Genomic DNA, 22,224 nt, shown 5'->3' on the forward strand with positions numbered 1-22,224 from the left:
AAACTGCTCTTTTATCTGTGACTGAGCCGAGGCTTTTGCTTAGTCATTGGATTTGCTTTTACTAATCTTGTCAGCAGCCTTTTAATACAGTGAAGCATGACATCATCCTCTCTACATAGTCTGAACTGGGAATTTCCAGGCATGCAGTTGGTGTGAATCGTCCCTCACACTGCGTGAAGAGAGAAGCATCTGGGACAAAAATGTACCTTGCCCTTGGGGTTGCCTGGGCTGGTTTTGGGGTCCAGCAGCTTGTTGATGTGCAGCTTGTCTCTCTGCTTCTGCTCAGTCCAGGACGGGCTGGCACTGTTCTGCAAGAAGGTGCCGTTGGCCAGGTCCTCATACATGGACATCAGTGCCTCATGACTTTGCTGCACACACACACACACACACACACACACACACACACACACACACACACACACACCAAGAATGCAAATGACATTACTCTTACATGCAAGACTAGGTCAAAGATCTAGATCTAGATCTAGAAACAATACATTTCAAAACTATGGGGCCTCTTTCCCTGGTATCTAGACTCTAAACCGGAGACTTATAGTCAGTGTGTCTGGGTAAGGGCTGGCCTTTTTACTATCCATATACTATCCTGATCCAACAACATTTTGAAGTCAAGTCTTTTATTCACAGATACTTTACATTGTTTTCATTTCGGGTTAGCTCAGTTAAGAAACACAATGCAATAGAAATTAACTTTGGGGGAACAGTGGTTTAGCATGTTATGTAGTGGAAAATTCACGTTCAGTCAGAGTGCAGGTTTGGCACCCTGTAGACCCGGGTTCAAGTCCGGGTGGGGTGACTACTCTCTCCCTTCGCTACAGGAGGGCTGGGTGTGAATTGACCTTCATAAATCATGATACAAATAACAAAACCCTATGAGAGGACAGTGGTAACTTGCGCAATGTGGCCGGCACTTACTTTTGATTCGAAGCACTCGGGGGCCCGTCGGGCGTGGCCCTCCTGCACGAGGATGTCAGTGACGCTGACGCTGTCGGCGATCTCGGTGGGCACCAGCAGGTCCACTCGCACCACACCGTGCAGCACGGAGTTGAGCAGGGCAGCCAGCGCACGGCCGTGCACCAGCGTGGCAAAGCGGTTCCGCGCCCGCCGGCTCCACTGCTCACCGCAGATCATCGACTGAGCTGACGGGGCCAGGAAGGCCAAACGAAACTCCAGAGCCTGAGAGAGGGAGAGAGAGAAATTGAAGAACGGAGAGGAAGAGAGGGAGGGAGAGAAAGAAAGAGAGTAGGAGAAAAGACAGAAAGAAAAAAAAATGCAGAGGATGAGGAAGAGGGAAAGACTATGAATTAGGGAGCAAAACAGAAATGAGCAGATTTTCAGTAGAAAAAAGGAAATACAGTGATCACAGAAGCGATCCATCATCAACTACCATAATTAAATGATCAAGCGACTTCAGTTTTGGACAGTGTCCTCGAGCCAAACGAGCCACAGGTTAACATGCCATAAAAGTTTGTAGAAAAGCTGCTTGAATTGGTCTCATACATTACTAAATATGAATGGAGAATAAGTATGAGACAGACTGTGTGTGTGTGTGTGTGTGTGTGTGTGTGTGTGTGTGTGTATGTGAGACACATGGAACAGGTGTCAGAGAACAGGTCAGCAGTCATCTACCTGGAAGGGCAGTGTTTGAAGCTCTGATGGCATCTCCCTCAAACTGTTGATGGACACTCGGGCAGTGTTCCCAAAGTCCAGGAAGAAAACCTACACACAAAATCAAGCAATCAGTCTCTAAAAGGATGCATCATCCAGTTTTAGTAGTCCAGCGGTCAATACCGAAAAATAAATCCCGACGGGTTTCGTCCTGAAGGGATGTATTTTACCAAATGACTGCCGGACTACACATTATCCTGCTTATTATACGGTTACTTGCCAAAACAATAGAAGACATTCCTCCAAAATACCTTTTTTTTTTTTTTTTTAAATGATTTTGTTGCGTGATTTCCGCTAAGAAAAAAATTGTTCTTCAGGCAAATAGAACAAAGTTTCAGGTTTCAGCCATTACTCGCGGACTTCAGGTTACAGCGACTTTCCATTATGTTAAATGACCGGACTACTTGCGGAATGATATGAAAGATGTGAATCAGAAGCAAAAAACATTTTGCCCATAAATTAAGTCTAGAGATTTTGAAAGTGTGCACCATGTTTAAGTTGAGAGACACCTAAGGCACTTCTAGAGGGTTTCTAGGTGGCAGATGATGACAGGAAATGTGTGCCTGTCTGGTGCATATGTGTGCACCTCTGTGAAGAAACTGCAGGGTTTTGCGGTAGTTTCTGTGCCTGCACCACACTAGTGAAGATAACATGACCGACAGGTCTAACGGACCTGCAATTATTATTCTATGCTACTAGGAGTGAAAATCTGTGAGATTTAGTGAGGTCCGTGAGAAGTGTGGAAAATCCGTGAGTCTCACGGATAAAACGGGTATGCTGCATGTGTGTGTGTGCCTTTATAACCCAGAACAGAGTGCATTTGTGTACACCTGCTACCACTTCCACTGAACCAGTACACACTCTGTGATCTCACCACTATTAGTGCCAAAGTGCATGTGTGTGTGTGTGTGCATCTGTGTGTGTGTGTGTGTGAATATCATTGTATGGGTGTTGTGTGAGACAGTGTACATGCAAGTAAGTGATACGCACTTGTCTCTGTGTGTACGTTAGTACACATGTGTGTTTGTGTGTTCATCTCCACTTCCACAGAGCTGCCTAGAACATGCAGTATCTTGGCCCTGGTGTGTGTGTGTGTGTGTGTGTGTGTGTGTGTGTGTGTGTGTGTGTGTGTGTGTGTGTGCGCGTGCGTGTGTGTGTGTGTGCGCGTGCGTGTGTGTGTGTGTACACGTGTGTGTGTGTGTGTGTGTGTGTGTGTGTGTGTGTGTGTGTGTGTGTACATCTTCTCTTCCACAGAGGTGCCAAGATCATGCAGTATCTTTGCCCTGTAGCTCTGCCTGTTTGTGTGTGTATATAGACTTTTACAGAACTACAAGGAACATGCAGTATCTTGGCCCTGTAGTAGCAGTGTGGATGTGTATGAACACATATCTATGTTTATGTGTGTGTATATGTGTGTGTACTTCCACGTCCACAGAGCGGCCAAGGACATGCAGTGTCTTGATCCTGTAGTAGCTTTGCCTGTGTGTGTGTGTGTGTGTGTGTGTGTGTATGTGTCTACACATGTGTATCTTGTATCTTGGCCCTGTAGTAGCAGTGTGTGTGTACACATAAGTACATTTATGTGTGTGTATGTGTGTGTACTCCCACTTCCGCAGAGCTGCCGGGGACGTGCAGTATCTTGGCCCCGTAGTAGCTGTGCTGTGTGTGGGTCTATCTATGTGTGTGTACCTCCACTTCCGCAGAGCTGCTGGGGACGTGCAGTATCTTGGCCCTGTAGTAGCGTGGCGAAGCATCGACCTCCCCGTCCTCACTGAAGGGGGCCAGGCACAGCAGGTTGGGGTAGAGTGAGGAGGTGAGTGGCTGGAGCTCACACGCGTTGATGTCCGCCGTCAGCTGTCGCAGCTTTTTCACGCTCGCCTCGCCCGCCTGGAAGCCCCAGAAGTGCCCCACCTCCATCACCTGCAGGGCAGAACCATGGAGAATGATTACACCATGGAGACCCATTACACCATGGAGAACTATTACACCATGGAGAACTATTGCACCATGGAGAACTATTGCACCATGGAGAACTATTGCACCATGGAGAACTATTACACCATGGAGAACCATTACACCATGGAGAACCATTACACCATGGAGAACCTGACCATTATAAAGTCCTGGACTGAGTGACCGATTACCACTCCCATTCATTTCAATGGCCAATGACTAGCTGGGAACCTCAGCTCAGGAAGTATGAAAATCATCAGCAACATCTTTTGGGGTTCAGTTTTGGTACCAGAATATGGAGAGCCAGTTGCCTAAGCTGCAAAGACAACATGACCGATGTCCACTGTTATCAGGACCCTACACAGACAGGCATAACACCCCCACATCGTATGTAGTTAAAGAAACACCCCAGATTGCACATGCAGACAGACCCAACATATTTGCTTAGCCAGTGTCATACTTCTAACATGATGGTAACCCCCCCACCAAATTCCCACAATTTCTTTTATAACACGAACCCAGGATGCTGACACACACAGACCTTAGTGATGTTGATGATGAAGACCCGATTGGAGGGAAGCCTCTCTGGATCAATGTTGCTCAAGAAATCCACAGGTGACACAGTGTGGTTCAGTAAGTCTACATTGACTCTGAAGAACAGAGAGAGGTTGGTTTGTGTATAGTGGAGTTAATTTAGTTAAAAATGACTAAATATGTTTTTATCTTTTTTTTTCATGACTAAAACAAGACAATGATGAGATGGCAGCAACGTCAGTAAACACTAACAGCGACTATACGACATGCAATATTGTTGATGAAAAAAAAAAACGTGAGACTAAAATGTAGTTTGAAAAAATTAAAATCTCTCTTTATTTTTGTTGACAAAAAAGAAGATAGTATTATGGGCTATTTTTTTCTCTCAATTTTTTCTTACAATCCAAATATCCACAAAGAAATTGAGGTAATGTTAACGTCTTGTTGGTAAAGACAGATGAATCCTGCTCTGTCTGGAATGTCCTGTGTTAGCGATTCTCTTTCAGATGCATGTCCTGAGACAGTCAAGGAATCCTCCGCATCCCAGACATGCATGTGCTAATGTATTAATACTTGTCTTAATAACGTAATTGTCTTTTGTTGAGACTATAAAATGTGTGTCTTCCTGTCCTGTCTTTATATTAGTTAATTAAGTTCAGTATGATTTCAGCTGGATTGCAAGTTTATTTAAAGCAGCAGTACCAGCTTCTGTCTAAAACCTAGCGAGCTAACAAACTAAAAGCCATAAAAGCCTTGCAATCATAAACAACAGCCCAGGATGCACCCAACACCTAACTTTATTGACTGGTGTATTTTGGCATGTATTTGGTGATATAAAAATGCTGTGTTTATTTGGCCTTCATATTACTATAAAAATGCAAAGCTGCATTCTTAAATCATTCAACCAGTTTTTCTTCAGATAAAAGCTGGGTTTCCATCCAACTAATTTGCATATTTTAAGCGCATTCATGAACATTTGGATAAAGAAAATTTGAGTCTGCGTCCATTTCCATTCGCTGTGTTAGTCAAGCGCAGTGCTACTTAAAAGGAAACATGTAATACAATATCAACAAATACAATTTGAGGCTCCCTGTACAGGCTGTGCGCTGAAATAAACCTGATAAATATAATTATAAATTCATATAAATATAATTATTATTATTATAAATAAATCAGAGCTTGTGTAGGGCCAATGATTTTCATCATACATGTACTGTAGTAGTATTAAGACTCACAAGTTTAGATACTGTTTACTGTATAGATTGAAGCGATCACGTCCACGTGACAAAAAAGTAGATAGTATATAGTATTATTTTTTCTCTCTTTTTTTCTCATGGTCCTCTGATGCTGAAGTGTAATCACACTTGCATTTTCTTGCAGGAATACATCTCTAGTCTTGACTGTTAAATGAACCAAACCTGTTTAGCATGCATGCGTGCGTGTGTGTGTGCGTGCATCATCCACTGTGCAGGTGTGTGTGTGTGTGTGTGTATTGCTTGTATGTAAAGCAGTGCAATGTGTTGTGTGTTAAGTGTAGTTTGTGGTTATACCGGGCATTGTTCAAGTGTATGAGTGTGTAGTGCGAGTCGTGTAGTGTGCATTGTGCAGGTGTGTTTGTGTGGTATAGAGCAGGGTAGTGTGTGTGTGTGTGGGGGGGGGGATATAGAGCAGGGTAGTGTGTGGGTGTGAGGTGTAGAGCAGGGTAGTGTGTGTGTGTGTGTGTGTGTGTGTGTGTGTGTGTGTGTGTATGTGGGGGGGGGGGGGTATAGAGCAGGGTAGTGTGTGTGTGTGTGTGTGTGTGTGGGGGGGTATAGAGCAGGGTAGTGTGTGTGTGTGTGTGTGTGTGTGGGGGGGGTATAGAGCAGGGTAGTGTGTGTGTGTGTGTGTGTGTGTGTGTGGGGGGGGGGGTATAGAGCAGGGTAGTGTGTGTGTGTGTGTGTGTGTGTGTGTGTGGGGGGGCTATAGAGCAGGGTAGTGTGTGTGTGTGTGTGTGTGTGTGTGGGGGGGGTATAGAGCAGGGTAGTGTGTGTGTGTGTGTGTGTGTGTGTGTGTGTGTGTGTGTGTGTGTGTGTGTGTGTGTACCGTGCGTTGCGCAGGTGTGTGATCATGGCCATCTCCCCGGCGTGAGTCTCCACCTCCTCACTGGAGAAGACGGTCAGCTTCAGTTCCTGCTTCTTCTGAGCCAGCAGCAGGGCCAAAGACACCTCCTGGAGAACACCAGCTCCTGCCGACCGGCAGAACTCCACATATGCTCTACAACACACACACAAAGTTACAGTCATACAAACAGAACATGCATACACAGACGTGTACACACACAGTTATAAGTGCGTACGTGCAACTGTTAGCATTATGCATGTATTTCATGCATTTTTGTAGACTTCAGTACTAGAGCAACGGAATGTTCGTGGAGCAAGGTCAAGTCTCTGGAGGCTCTGGAGCATTTCCCTCACTCGTTCTTGAACTGTTTCTCATCAGTTCCCTGAGAAAGGATGTGCATCTGTTGTGACGTTTTCACACACTGAAACAATTATTGACGATGATGTAATTCTGTAAAATCAAAGCTACTCCATAAATAAGGGATCTTATTTGATCATATTTAATAAGAGGTCGCTCATCTCTTGATGAGAAATCAAGGACAATTCTTTGTATCTGCAAATGTTGACTTAAACTGAAATAACACGTTACCTGGTGCTGTCGAAGGCTATGCTCTTGACCTGGCCACACTGACGGAACAGGGACTGGACTTGTTTGTAGTAGAGAAAAGCAAACGGTGGCATGTTGCGAATCTAAGACAGATCGGGGGGTCATACAGGGTCAACTGGGCACAAGCACTGTACTGTAGATGTCACATAATTGTCACTAATCCAGTATTCTACACAAACATGCCATTTTTTATTCATATTATTAAGCAACAACAAAACATATCAGTGAGTAGTTTAATCTAGCTGTAGGACTGAGAAGAATTTCTTGTTCCTCAGCATATGCCTTTCACCTGTACTAGGCTAACAAACTCCTTGAACTAGTCTTGCTAGACATTTATCGTAATTGAGTAAAAAGGATGGCTATGATATGATTGTACTGGTTACAGTTCTGTACTCGGCAGGATCTCTCTACCATTGGCTGTGTTCCCACGTGGTTAGGTGCAGACAGTGAGTGACGCAACCAGGGGAAAAACATCATCTCAAAAACACAACAGGAACGGGAAGAATACGCCCTAGAGCAGGGTTTCCCAACCCATGGGCCGCGGAGCACCTTCCAGTGGGCCGCGAAAATGTTTCAGGTTTTTTTTTTGTTCTCACGAATTTTCCACGAAGAACTGATTTTTAGTTGGGAACAATATTAATTAGGGCTGTCACAGTTAACGTGTCAATCTATGAAATTATTGTGGCCGAAATTAACGCGATACAATATTTGAACGCAGTTAACGCAACTTTGTTTACTTCCGGTGTGCGTTGACCAATGACACGATACCGCCGCGTGCCTGAAGTCAAATCAGGAGAGACCGAGACGGTAGTGGAAGATGGAGAGAGCTGAGGGATTGTTGGGCGGAAAGTTTCTGTTTAAGAGGCAAAATGACGGAACAATCGACAAAACTAAAGTTGTATGTAGCATTTGTCAAGCTGAATTTAGCTATCACAGAAGCAGCTCGTCTTTAAGTTATCACCTCAATGCAAAGGACCCGACAGAAAGCAGTCCCAGGTTAGATGGTCGCCAACCCACAATCCACGACTTCTCTAGGAAAATCACTAGACCAGTCCGTGAAAAGGTTACCAACGCTGTAGCAGTTTGGGTTTCCGGTGACTGTCGGCCCATCAACATAGTTGGCTACATTCCTTGTATGACGGCGAGAGAGCACGGAAAAAATATCATTAAACAACAGTGTCTAAAATACACGCTGTCTGAAGTGATTACTCGTTAATTTATAAGATTTAGTCTTTAGAAGAAAAACAAACTTTTAATCAAGATTAATGAATTTCAAAATATTACATTAATTAGTTAATTTGTTTTAATCTATTGACAGCCCTAATATTAATACAATTTATGATTGAAATTGGATGTTTTAAACACAATATCAAATATATAAATAGGCATAACAGACAGATCATGAAAATAATATCCTATCCTATCAAACTTTACAGCATCATCAAGTTGAGGCGCTCAGTTAAGGTTTAGTCTGTGGCGATATTAGCGGTTTCTTAAGCGGAAGAATGACAGCACTGGTAATGTCATACTGCCGAAAACTACTAATATTCAGCGAAAATACACCCCTGATTAAATTAGATTTGGTTTTCTGAATGGAGGTTGAGCCCAAGGCGCAGTGTGCTGAGTGTGTTTTAAAGCTGTCTTATGAGGCGCTCAAACCTTAAAATCTGAATCGACATTTGGAGACGCAACATCCAGCACTCAAGTACAGAACCAGGTCCTGGAAAGGATGAAAGGCAGCCCGTTCCTTTTAAAACAAGACGGGTCGACGGACGTCAGTAAAGCTGCATTAGTGCTGTTTTTTTTTTTACAAGAGGACATGCTTTTCTGTGGAGAACTACCAACTCGAACTACTGCCCAGGAATGCTCGGTGCTATTTATGTTGATAATAGATTGCAGCCACGGATTTAAATCATTATTTCAATTATTTGAATCATTATATTGACCTATTTGAACCTACTATTTGCATGTCTGAAGCATCACCTATTTTAATTAGGCCTAGCTGAGTGGTCTTGTTTGCATGTTTCATCACTTGTTTTGAGTGCATGCTATCTTTTGGGTCTATTCTGGTTTTATTTCCTTGCTTGTTTGCTGTGCACAAATAGGCCTAGGCCTACTGCAACTAAGTTCTCTGTGTGGTTTTATGTTGTTTTCTGGCCCCGACCTGTTACCAATACGAAAAGTTGGGCCTCGGAGTCGAAAAGGTTGGGAACCCCTGCCCTAGAGGACGTTTTGGGAACAACAGTAAGTGGGCTCTCAAATAGTGTCTTCTTATATCCCTGTTATGCCTGAAGTGAAAAAATTATTTAAGTCCTCCCTTTTGATTCAGCAAAGAAACCCATTACCAAAGCCGCATGGTGAACATAACAACGTTAAAGGAGAAGAATTAGCAAAGAGAAGAGCACTGCGTTAGAGTCAAGTATGCCTGTAGAAGAAGATACCGTTCCCAGTACCACTTAGGGAGGTTACTATCGCTCCCACTGTCAAAGCATATATTTACTCATTCATTAATCACAATGAGAACTGTGGAATAAATCGCAGAAAGATGGACCTGCCAGCGACACCATTGACCCATATGCATGTTTGGCTTAAATCATACTGATAATCATATAACCAATGTATGCTTGCTTGAGTCAGGTTTGACAAACCCATATCCATATATGCTTGCAGATAACTGTTTGAAGAGTGAAATATGCATACATGCTGTGTGATGATATACTTATATACTGTGTGGAATGTGCTTACAGGTTGTAAAACAATGTATGTGTTTAAGTATGCTGAAATATTTGTACGTGTCTGTAAGAAAATGTGCTGAATTGTGTTTCAAGAGGAAACACCAGGCAGGGAAAACCGGAAATGTACCATATAGGGGCCCAGAAAGGGACACAGGCTGTGAAGAAGCACATGATGAACCGAACACATCTTTGTTAACCATGACCTAATAAGGAAAGGTCCGTAACTAAAAAGAGGAAGCCAGGTGTGATAAGAGGCGCACACAGTGGGTTAGAGGCTAGGCTAGGGAGTCCTGAGGGGCGAGAGCGGTCTTGCTTTGGTGTTTGGAGAAGAGTTACGTAATTTGCTTGTATCTTTTTGACTTCTTTGGACATTAAATCTTTGAGGTGCTAACTCAATACTAAGAACTTGCTTCTGCGTCAGTTTTATGGAGTGAGTTCCCCCCGCGCCCGCTACACACACAAGGATGGTGCTTGGGGTACAAGGAAATAGCTACATGTCATATTAATGTGCAATATAATATAAACACACTGCACTAAAACATAGTGATTTATTTGGTGTGGGGGCATGTGTAGGGAGAGGGGGCAGAAGAAAGCCTAGAGAAATGTATAGATTCTATAGGGGTGTGTGTGTGTGTGTGTGTGTTTGGTCTTTCCAAACTCTCCCTTTAACAATGAAAAAATGAGAATATTAACTGCACTAGGGGAACTCCAGACACATAAATCTAGTGGTTGGTGCCTCCTGTTGCCAAGTTCACATGACATCAGACCCTAGTTTGGGAGGCCTATTCCGCCCTGGCGGGTTGCCTGAAACTTAAATGTTTCACCAAGGCATGGATTTTGGTTATAGGCATGACAACATATTCTTCTCTGACGGAACATTTGGAAGTGGCCATCTCAAACCATCCCTGCCCATGTATCCATCTACCACAAAATATCATGTTCCCTTTATTGGAAGAGAGGTGCATTATGCCTACATATTTTTGTATGAGCGAAGAAACAGGAGCAAACCTAGGTTATGGGTTAATGCAATTAATATATATACATTGCAGCTACTACATATCCTGGCAGGCTTTTAAAAAATAATAAAATGTTTGTCTAAAAGGTTAAACCTCTTGAAACGGTAGTCAGATTTGTCCGACTTGAATTAAATGCTCAGTCAGTATTCAGCTCTGCCCACCTTCACCACTTGCTCTGTAGCGTGCCCATTTTTGTGCAACAGTTGTGCATGCACTGCCGTTTCAGCGATTTTTGCAGTCAAACTAGGGCCCTTACAATTTAACATAAATGAGTCTGGCATGTCCTCCTAAATGTATGCGCTCTATGTTAAGACTGGCAGGAATCTTGGATCTTGTGTCTGACGTCTCTTTAGTGCCTTAGACCCCATGCAGACGAAGCCTAGTTTGCCTGAACCCGGGTTCATTTTTCACACATATCAACTTTTTAAATCGCGTGCACATGAACCCAGGGAATCCGATTGACTCAGCTGTAGTACATCCCCCACGCCTGTTGGTGGCGCTTTGGTGCTACAGACAACTGAAGAAAACGGAGAAGAAGACAGGAGCATGCTATCAAAGTAACATATGACAGTAGATGAGCTCCAACTAGCAACGTTTAGCTTAGCCGCATAGCCTACATTTAATCTGCACAGTAACACATTATGGTGGTTTATAAAATCAGTGGTAAGAGCAGACTGTAGGTTAAGCGAAAAATAATTATATTTGTTATTGATAATAAAGAGTTTAGAACAGTGCAACAAAGCAATGTGCAACATGACATGTCTGAGTTGTTTAAATGCCTGTGCTTTATGAAGATGCTGAGCTTGAGCACGAGAGACCACAATGCAAGTGCTGTGGATCCTGGACGTTTCATGGTTTACAATTGTTTCCAATTTCATGGTTTTATTACTAACAACAAATGTAGGCTATTGTTGAGGGCTTTGTCCTTCACGTACTGTAGGCTACCTCTGAAGTAACGTTAACGCTAGCTAGTAGCTATCGCTATCGTTGTCTGACAGGACTAAAGCCAACGTAACATTCATCTGTTTTGAAACTTCCGTCTATAATAAAAAATCTTTTCACGTCAGATTTGCGCATATAGGCTATTGCTGACACTTCACTTCAAAAACTGGTTTTTGAAAAATGGTCTAATGCAAATAGATTAAACAGTGATAGATTAAAGTGTGGCTTGTTAATGTCATCCCTTTCCTAACAACAGATAGATAGATACATTTGTATTAATCCCATTAGGGAAATTCACGTGGAAAAGGAGCAAGGTAATAGGAAGAATTTTGTTTTTAAAACTGGAGAGCTGTTATAACTGGCTGCCAAACTCACTGCGCCATGGCAACCCATTCAGTTATTAAATAATGCCGGGTTGTGTCCGTTGTTCTGGCTGGTCTAATGATGCAATCACGTGGGGCAATCCTATTAGGTATCCGGATAGCGTGCAGACGAACACCAACAGCAATCGGATTTCGAGGTTACTCACTTTGGACCCCCGATTCGAGGGAGTGCGGATACAGTGCGTCCGTCTGCACGATAGGGCTATCCGGAGACGGGGTTCACAGGGTTCAGACAAACTAGAGTCCGTCTGCATTGGGCTTTAGAGTACTGATACATGCCAGCAAAGCGAAGTTCTGTATTCCATTAATTTCTGTTGGAGGCAGGCAATTGTGAGGTAGACATGCGAATTGGGGCGAAGTGAGTGAAAAATGTTGGGAAGAGTTTAGTACTATGCAAATGAGGACCAAATTTTGTTGACCGCAGCCAATCAGATAGTTTTGTGGTCATCTCTGTTGTTGTATAATTTGATTTGTTGTCAGGCCTGGAGTACTTTGCTTTTGCGTGAACATCAATGTCTAACTTCTATTCACTTGACCATAATTCCTTTGGAAGCATGGACCATATTGATGGTGAGCGTGAATGGAATACTAGGGCAGTCTATGAGAGTTTATGCGTTTGGTACAGGTGTAAATATCTCAAGGTTGTTTGGACAGGAGTCTTTCATAAATTCGTTTTTGTCATGCCCAGACGCATGGCATATCTGAACGCCGACTGGAAGGCTGAAGGGTCTGGACTAAGCATTATGGCAGGCTTTAGCTGTTAAACAGTTTGTAAGTGTCAAATTCAGAGGTAGCCCTGCAGTTAAGGCAGTGTGAACTGGTGTGCACATACCACTACTGTGGTGGAGGGGTCATAGCCAGACAGCTCCTTAGCAGCCAGCTCGTCATCGATCTCACCCTGCAGGTAGTAGTCCGGGTAGAAGGCTCCGGCAATTACCACCTTACACATATGCAAGCGCACGCACACACACACACACAAAAACAAAAGCTCCAGTTACTCTCCAGCATGTCCTCCTGCACCCATAGGGACAAAGACAAAATTAGCCCACTTTTGGACTGTAAATAGCCAACAGATCACAGGGGTCAGTTTCTGGAGAAAAAAAATATTTGTTGTTGTTAATATACTGTAGTCATATTTCTGACAATTATAAATCAATTAGGGTTTGATAATGACCATTCCCTAAAGTCGAACCAGACATGAACACTGCCCCCTCCATCCCTCCCTACTTTTTACCCTCTCTCTCTCTCTCTCTCACACACACACACACACCTGTAAGATGAACTTCTGCATGTGCAGGTTGGTGTAGTCCAGGGAGGAGTGGCTGGAGTTGGGGTGCATGTTAAACTGGGCCACACGCTTCCTCAAGTCCTCAAACAACTCTGCAGCCTGAAAACCACATACACAGATAAACCAAACGGTAACCCCATACAAGCTTTCATTACAATAGTTGTGTAGGACCTATACTAGAGCATCATAACACGTTATGAGTACAGTTATGTCTATTTATTAAGTTATATGTCAGCGGCTATGATGCATTATGAATACTTTTAGACATTTATGAATGTGTTCATGGATACTGGGTTTATGAAGTGTTACCAAGCAAACCATGTGAGTTTTCAGCTGTGTGTGTGTGTGTGTGTGTGTGTGTGTGTGTGTGTGTGTGTGTGTGTTTGTAGATAGGCATAGATGACTAAATGCGTATATGCCTAATGTCTGAGACTGACTCGAGACCTCTTAATCTGGATCCAAACCCATTTCTTTCTGACCTGGACTGGATGTTTCTTGGTGCAGTTTCTGCATAACTAGACCACATGAGACTGCTTTGCTGTTGTACCTACCCTTGTTTACTTTCCATATAAGGCTGCTTTCTAAGATGTTGTGCTTATTGTTGTTTGACATATAACACAAAAGTAGGAGGGTGCCGCTTTGGGAAACCTCCCCTCACCATTAAAATACCAATACAAGGCTATTAATGTGATTTTTGATGTTCTTCCCTGTGAAAGGTCATCTGTTTGACCTTCCTCAAGACACAGGTATGTTTGTACCTCTCTGACTCTTTTGATGGAAATGCAGTTCTCCTTCCCCCAATCCAGCTCATCCTAGAATGGTTGGTTAAATACAAATAAAATATATTATTCAGCATACATGGACTGCGATTTACAAGAAATTTAGCTCTTATGCTAGTTTTCTTAAATGGTGGATCAAAGCCATGAAGTAAAGTTACCGGAGCTTTACCATCACAAAGCTTTATGTCCTGAAGCAAAACATTCACATGATTATAGTGAGATGCAAAGTCATGAGTGTATGGCTAAGTTGCAGGCTGAGAATCTTCAGATTGAAAAAAGCAGATGGCCTTCAATTTACAATTTTTGTGGTTTATAGATCAGGTCTCTAAAAACATTCCAGAACTGTATTGTTATCTCTACCCCCTGTCTCTGGGTTCTCTCTCTGTGCTTTCCCACACAAGGGTTAAATTAAGGTCAGGGAAATGGAATTTAGTGTGGTATTGCATTATAAGATGATTTGTTTTGTCATGTTTGGGTTCATTTGAATAGTCTCAGTCTGAGTGGCACAGTGGTCTCAGTCCTGCAGCTGAAAAATTTTTTTTTTTTTTTTTAGATTTTAGAAACATGGGAATTCTGGTCTCTGTGTGCTGCACACCCCCTCTGGAGGTGACAAACTCCTCCATTTGTCTGTGTGACTGTGTGATCCTTATCAGTGTAAACACCAAATTCCACAGGATTAATTGTTATACCAGATGTAGGATAATAAAACAATATATTTCAGCAAAGAGCACAAAGACGAAAACACAAAACCTTTGCCCACTCCCAGTTCAGTCATTGGTCTGGAAAGTGGTTCCTTACATAAGCAGAACTTTCATAAGACAATCATAAGATCACCCCATGAAGCAACATCTGCAGCCAAGTTCCCATTTTTTAGTGAGGCTTCTGCAAATTAGTTGGTTCTTTCTAGATGGTCACTGTATATATCTATAATTGTATCTTGAGTTGAGTCTTACAAAATCGTAAGTTCCCCTTTTCTGCTTTCTCACACAAATGAAAACTATTTTGTAAGACTTATATCAAGATACAAATATGTCATTTGAAAGGAGACTGCAACAATACATACTTGAAGAAGGCCCATATAACTATAAATATATAATGAGAAAAATCATCATTTCAATGCCTTAGAAATAATGACATTTGAGAGTCAACAAACATATTTGTAAAGAGCAATAACATTGTAACATAAATGTAACTAATTTCAGCTGTGTACCACTGTTTGCACGCTTACCTTGGCATGCCGGAACTCGCCCTTTGTTTTAAGAGAATGCCATGTCTTCAAAACAAAAAGGCGCATAGCACTTAAACATCATAAACATCACTGTAGGGTGAAATATCTGTGCAGTCATGTGAAATGAAGGGCACACACACACACACACACACACACACACACACACACACACACAGGGGCCATAAAATGGGGAGCATGTAGCTGTGGTAGAAGGATGTGATCAGACTTACCAAAAAGATTAAAAACATAAATAATTTAACAGTGCAATGTTTTGTCGTTTAGGCACAAATAGATAATACAGAGAAGTACTATGGAACATTGTATCTTTATAATTACATGACGGCTGTAGACCTAGTAGAATGCTTTTAACAATTGCATGTTTGGGGGGCACACACAGCACTTACCTTGAAGGCATTGAGGCAGGCAATATAGTCACTGGGAACAGCATTTGCAAACATTAGCTTGCTCCTGTGGGAGATTTCATAACACAATCTAAATCACCAGATCACTTATAGCAGAAATTAGGTAAATTATTGTTGTTGGGTGAACCACACAAGTGTCCCAATCAGGCTTAGGCCCATTTCAGAGTAAGCCTAAAAACAATGAATGCATCAGATGTTGAATTACTCTACACAGACAGATAAACCCAGAAGAGCGAACAATAGACACAGTATTAATCAGTCTTACGACATGAGACCGTTTTGTGTTGATGAATTAGAGAGAGAGACAAAGAGTGAGTGAGAGCGAGAGAGAAACAGAGGGATAGCCCATATATTCATGTTTCTTGTTGTTAATATCCTTCTCCCTTGATGATGCTTTTTTAAAATGTGTTTTATTGTAAGAGTGAGAGACTCACCGGTACCCGGCCAGGGGCTGTAGATGAGGTGCATTAAAGAAGCTCTTTATAGAAACACAAGCAGCTGGGAAGAGGAAAAGGCACAGAGAGGCGGAGTGTCAATGGCTTTATTTCAATGCAGTCATTAGTCGCATAGGCTAGCATGTGTTCAGGCAGCATTTCAAAGTAATGGCACACATTGTAGTTGCAACTGTTGCTCAAATAGTTGGCAACTGTGAGCAAGGCAGGGAAGGAGGGAGTGGGGGGGGGGGGGGGGCTGAAGATAAATAGCATGTTATCAAGTGCAACTGTTCAGAATCAACATTTTATCATCTCTCTCAGAATAAATTATATTAGTACATGTGTGAGCTGTGTTAATTCTGGTAGGAATGGGTCCTCTGTTTGGGGTCTGGCAGCTGCTTAGAGTCTAAAGCTTGATTTATACTTGTTGGCGACACTTTTGAAACCGTCGCAGACAGAAATGACGTCTTGGTCAACACTTTTAACCATCGCCTGGAAGTGTCTGCTACCAAGAGAAAATTCTACTGTCGCTGACTTTGTCACATAGTGTTGCGCAAGTGTGATTGGCTATATTGACGGCACACGCAAGTTTAGAGTGTTTGACTGGGTACATTAAATAATGGTAAGTGTGAGGGACCGGGGGTCACCTCACGTTGTTTTGGGAGGTCGCGACTGGACTGGGTGGTGTAGTCGGGAAGAAGGGTGCAGGAGATGGTGGCTTTCATATAAAAATATATTTCTCTTTTATTCACCGGGGGAATTCTGTACATCAACCCCAAACCATTGCACACAAAATAAACAAACATCAATCACGGAGACAAAATGCACTCACAGTGCTACATTTAACTAGGCACAATTCACTTAGCAGAATCCAGCTATGCACAATTAACAACGCAGACTTAATTAGGCACAATTCACTACGTAGACTTAAACTAGGCACAATTCACTATGCCGACCTAAATTATGTATCATTCACTACGCAGACTTAAATGAGACACAAATTCACTACGCAGACTTAAATGAGACACAATTCACTACGCAGACTTAAATGAGACACAATTCACTACGCAGACTCACACTAGGCACAATTCACTACGCATATGTTAACTATAGTCACAGATTCTACCTGAGCACAATTATTACTTCTAGGCACAGTTTAGCAGAGCACACATAATCAGGCACAAGGTGTCCACACAGCTAGACACAGCTTCCCCTCCACCTCACAACAGGTAAGGGTTGCTCACAAATGCCTTCTCAATGCTTTCTGTTCAAAAGCTCTCTGCAAAGTTCTCTCATGGCCATCTCCAGAAAAGTCTCCCTCCATGAACATGAGGCGCCCTTTAAATAGGGGCAGCCAGCTGAGTTCAGTTGAAGCAATTTGGTCTCCCGGGTCCAGCCACTATGGTGGGGGAGCCCGGATTGAACCATTGTGGCGGGGGAGTCCACCCCACACCAGGGCCAAACTCCTCATGAGACAGTGAGAAGGGGAAGAAAATGTCACCTTCTCACAGTAAGATAGTAGGGCTGAACGATTTGGGGAAATAATCTAATTGCGATTTTTCCCCCAATATTGCGATTGCGATTTAATATGCGATTTTTTTTTTTTTAATCCTAATTTTTTTCCCAACAAATCGTAATGAATGATTTCAATATGACCAACACAATATTAGACACATTTAGTGTCAAATATTATTTCCCCACAATTTAAATTTTTATTTAACTGCTCATTACAGATTCAAGAACAACAAATCGGTGGCTTTGCCACTGTGCATTTAAGTAATTTAAACAAAGTCATTGTAAGAATAAACACAAGGCATGCACTTTTTAAACACTGTGTGCAAAATTTACCATCTTTTTTTAAGATCACGTTTTTTATGGCGAACGTTGTGGTTAGAAAATCGCGTTCTATCATATCGCGATTAAATCGCAAATGCAATTAATCGTCCAGCCCTATAAGATAGTTAAACATTAAGATAGTTAAGGCTCAGACTTCTCTGATCTAGTAATAAATCCTTGTTTTCTGTTTGACCAGTGCCTGATTGAGTCTCCAAGTCTTGTGGTAGTGAAAATTACCTTCAGAAAAAGGGTCAAATCAGGGACACACATTAACATTAAAAGGAGACAACAACCAAAACTAAAAGAAAAGTGATATAATTTATTTTAAAACACTGTTCATGACTTAAGAATGTATTAAGTCAAGTGCCTTGTATTAATAATTACCTTTCGTGAATCATGTGCTAATGTAAGCGGGAACATGGCTTTTCTGTGTGTGTGTAACTTAGATTATTAGGTGCTGACACCATGTAGTCTGCATAAGATTTATATGCGTAAGGAGAGGGACCTTCTGCATATGTTTGGGTGAGGTCAGAGGTGATAAGAAGGGTCAAACTGTGCCTGTCTGACCCTGTGTAAAACTGACATCTTTGCATTTTAGAAAGTGCAGCTTGGATGACACAAAAGCACTTTTAGTCGAGCGTGGCTATTCTTGCTGACATTAGAAACATTTATGGTGTCAGAATTTGGTAAATCTTAAGTATATAAACCCTGTGCGATGTTGAAATTGCTTCACTTTCATCCTTGTGCTGTGTTGAATGAGCCACAAAGAAATGGACCCGCCAGGAGAAGAACCAACCCTAGATCACCCCAGGTCGAGGGATTACCAACAAAACCAAACCATGTTTAACAAAAATGTAATAAAAATGAATGCTTGCTAAAAACGGATTAAAAGTAAAATAACAGAATCAAGAAACAACCATTGATGGAATGGAAACGGCTGTGCTAAAAATGTGCCATGTGTCATGTGAAATGTGCAAGGCAGAGAAAACAGGAACAGTTAGGGCAGGGGGAGGAAGTGTACATTGGGGTGAAGAAATGTACGTTAAGGGTTATTCTGAGTGTCTTTTGAAATGTGCAAGTCAGAGATAACAAGAACAGTTTGGGCAGGGTGAAGAAATGCACGTTAGGGAGAGGAAATGTACGTTACTCAAAAGATGACCGACAAGCAAGACTTGAACCCACCAATAGAAAAACATCTTACCATATGTGGAGGAAAGAAATAGTATAAAAAGGAAGCGCGCAAGTGGCTCGCTCTCGGGCTTTGGTGGAATCTTCTCTGGTGGAGACTCTAGCATCATACGATAGAGCTTAGTTAAGACTGTTAGAAAACCACTGCCAAGTGGACTTTTAGAAAACCACTGTCAATTGGAGTTTCTCTTGTTAAATACCTGTCTTGAACGGGAAGCACATCTGTCTTAGTGATAAAGAAGTTGTGTTGCTTACACTGTTGTACTCATTGTAATAAAACTCCGAGAAGCTTTTTTTAAAACAAAACCTTGGTTTTGAATTCTTAATGGTTTGAGTCCTCTCCCCGGTCTGACTGTACCCACCTCCCCTTATACACCAAGTCGAATTCATTAGTCTTCTCCATCTTCTCTGCCTAATCGCCAGACGAGTGAATCGGAAGAAGGAGACTAACGACTGCGCGAAAAGGCTGAGTTGCCTCTCTCTCTCTCTCTCTCTCTAGAAGGGAGTACGTTTAGGTGATCACCTGGTTGCCCCAGGGGATCCTTCTCGTATCTTGACTATAAGACTGTTGGTGGTAGACTGTGACTGGTTCACATTGAAAAGTCAAACGAGGCGCGTGACCTAGAACTACGAGGGTTAACTGTGTAAGCACTTGAAAGCTTTAGCACTTGAAAAACTTGTCAGTGGACACAGCGCTAACCCCTAGCGCTAACTCTTCAGCTGTGAGTGAGCACAATTGCAATTGTTACTGAATAAATATACTAATCTACAACTCCGGAGTCCTGAGATATTGAATTTGGAATTTTCACCTAACAAAAAAGGAATAAAGAAAATGGAAGAGTTGGAGAGATTCACCTGTCCTTGCATAGTCAGCATAGAGTTGTATGGACAAGACAAAAGGACACAGTAACATTTCAATGGGGCAGGAGTCAAAGGCAGTTAATGTAGCGAGCTCCAAAATGGTTGTGTTCATATGACCTTGTGTTTGCAACAGTGTCGTTTGTATGTATGCAACAGTGTCGTTCGAGTATGAGAACAGAAGGGCAGAAGAGAGAGATAAGAACCGTACCAATGATCAGGCAGTCGTCCAGAACGCCAAACACGTGCCCCAAAACGATCATCTTGCCCAGGTGCAAGCTCACAGGTAAGTGTGCAAGAACACGCCCCAGAAACGTCATGTCCCCGTCGTAGCGCTTCTGACTGGGACTGTTCACGGACAGGGCACCCATCTACACACAGAGACACACACATGCACTTAAGATTGTGTATGCTTTATCCTTGAGAAAATGCAAAAAAAAAAAAAATACATTAATCTATGTATCTGGGTTAAATTACAGCTTTTTTTATTTTTATAAATGTTTACATATGCAGTTGTCATTAGGAGCAGGACACAGACCGCTTTGAGCTTCAGCACGGTCCTCTCGATGTCGCTGAGGTTGGGAGGGGAGAGAGCTGTGGAGAGGAGAGTCCGAGGGTCACCCATGTCCAGCAGCTTCACTTTCAGCAAGATGCTGTCCAGAGGGGCACGCTAGACATGGACATACACACGCACACACACACACAAAGTTTGCTTGTTTAGTCTAAACAGGTGTGTTTTTTCAGAGAGGTTAAGTGAACTGTACTGTACTGTATACCACATACATACACGCACAAAAATGGCAGAAATATAATAATAACCTGCATCTCGGGAATCACAAAGTCTGGGATCTCCCTTTCCCAGAAGTCCTTAGTGACCAGACGGTAACAGTAACCCTTGGAGACACGTCCAGCTCGCCCTGAAACATCAAACAAAATATTCTTCATTCATTCAGATCTGCACCAGTTAGTTGCACCAGTTGAACACGAGTTTGGGTGTAAAGTGTCTTAAACCCGAACGTTAAAACTCGCTATACATCCTGTTAAATAGCATCTTCCTACTGATTGTAAGAATGTTATTTACAATGGACCTTACACCTAAGGATTAGGAGAATTACAAATGTAATTTATTACTTTGTGTTACGCTGAAACTATTTGTATGGTGCAACTCATTACATTTATGTGGTGCCTATTTATGTCTGAACTCCGCAAAGATGGAACTTCACTTGAACTGGTGCAACCCGGTGCTGATGAATTACTGATTGTACCAGCAAAGCTTAGTTACTGAAATTTGGCTGATCAAGGTGAGTATAGCCCTTTCAAAATCACAGACTCATTTCCCACGTCCCAAGTGAATGCAGTACTTTTAACTATCTTTTAGCCAATATGAAACAAACTAAATCACAACAGTAATACATGGAGCCAGACAGTGTGAAAATCTGTGATTTGAAGAGTGGAAGGTTGAACACACACCTCTGCGCTGGTTGCAGTTTGTCTTGGAGGACCAGGTGAGGCGGAGAGAGCGGTAATTTGTGTCTCTGTCACAAACCAGGTGCCGCGCCAGACAGAAATCAATTACTGTCAATTACACAAACACTATAATTAATACTGTAATCCACAAAAGGACAGTGCACTTGGTTTTAGTTTCTGATGACATACAGTGGTCTTAAAAAGAAATTCAGGGATGGTTGGGTAAGTGGAAACCACATCTCAAAATGCAAAGTATCAGAAGAGCTTCCTTTATTACCAATCTGCACATTGGTGTCACCTACACAATGAGAAGTGACAACCTCGCCCCTTGGAAGGGACCCTTTTAAATCATCTTCGCACGCAAACTTTTCCAAGAAAAGATCAGAACTCATAGTGATGACAAGATGAGTCTGATTAGTGCAATCAGACTACAATATGTGAATAGAAATGACAAGAAATTACATCATGGATGACATGCGTTTACTCCTGACTGATCATTTAATTCAAGTCGGACAAATCTGACTACCGTTTCAAGGAGTTTAACCTTTTAGACAAACATGTTATTATTTTTGAAAAGCCTGCCAGGATATGTTGTAGCTGCGATGTATATACATTAATTGCATTAACCCATAACACATGTTTGCTCCTGCTTCCTTGCTAATACAGAAATATGTAGGCATAATGCGCCACTCCTCCAATAAAGAGAACTGAAAAATTATATTTTTTGGCAGATACATAAATCAGACTTGGGCAGGGATGGTTTGTGATT

At 42.2% G+C, this 22,224-nt stretch overlaps 1 protein-coding gene across 1 annotated transcript in view; it reads right to left on the reverse strand.

The window, feature by feature from the left end:
• tdrd9 (tudor domain containing 9) overlaps positions 1-22,224 on the reverse strand; it is a 34,155-nt gene that overhangs the window by 5,236 nt on the left and 6,695 nt on the right. The window contains exons 12-28 of the mRNA XM_031583160.2: positions 21,459-21,563; positions 20,808-20,905; positions 20,527-20,658; positions 20,200-20,359; positions 16,107-16,170; positions 15,655-15,718; positions 15,251-15,295; positions 14,002-14,055; positions 13,226-13,342; positions 12,788-12,895; positions 6,862-6,962; positions 6,256-6,426; positions 4,181-4,289; positions 3,376-3,606; positions 1,648-1,737; positions 934-1,194; positions 207-368 (exon numbers count right to left, since the gene is read on the reverse strand). Of these exons, the coding sequence (XP_031439020.1) occupies positions 207-368; positions 934-1,194; positions 1,648-1,737; positions 3,376-3,606; positions 4,181-4,289; positions 6,256-6,426; positions 6,862-6,962; positions 12,788-12,895; positions 13,226-13,342; positions 14,002-14,055; positions 15,251-15,295; positions 15,655-15,718; positions 16,107-16,170; positions 20,200-20,359; positions 20,527-20,658; positions 20,808-20,905; positions 21,459-21,563 (2,072 nt within the window). The remainder of the gene's footprint in view (positions 1-206; positions 369-933; positions 1,195-1,647; positions 1,738-3,375; positions 3,607-4,180; positions 4,290-6,255; positions 6,427-6,861; positions 6,963-12,787; positions 12,896-13,225; positions 13,343-14,001; positions 14,056-15,250; positions 15,296-15,654; positions 15,719-16,106; positions 16,171-20,199; positions 20,360-20,526; positions 20,659-20,807; positions 20,906-21,458; positions 21,564-22,224) is intronic.

This window comes from Clupea harengus, chromosome 16, assembly GCF_900700415.2.
Source record: "Clupea harengus chromosome 16, Ch_v2.0.2, whole genome shotgun sequence".
NCBI lineage: Eukaryota > Metazoa > Chordata > Actinopteri > Clupeiformes > Clupeidae > Clupea > Clupea harengus.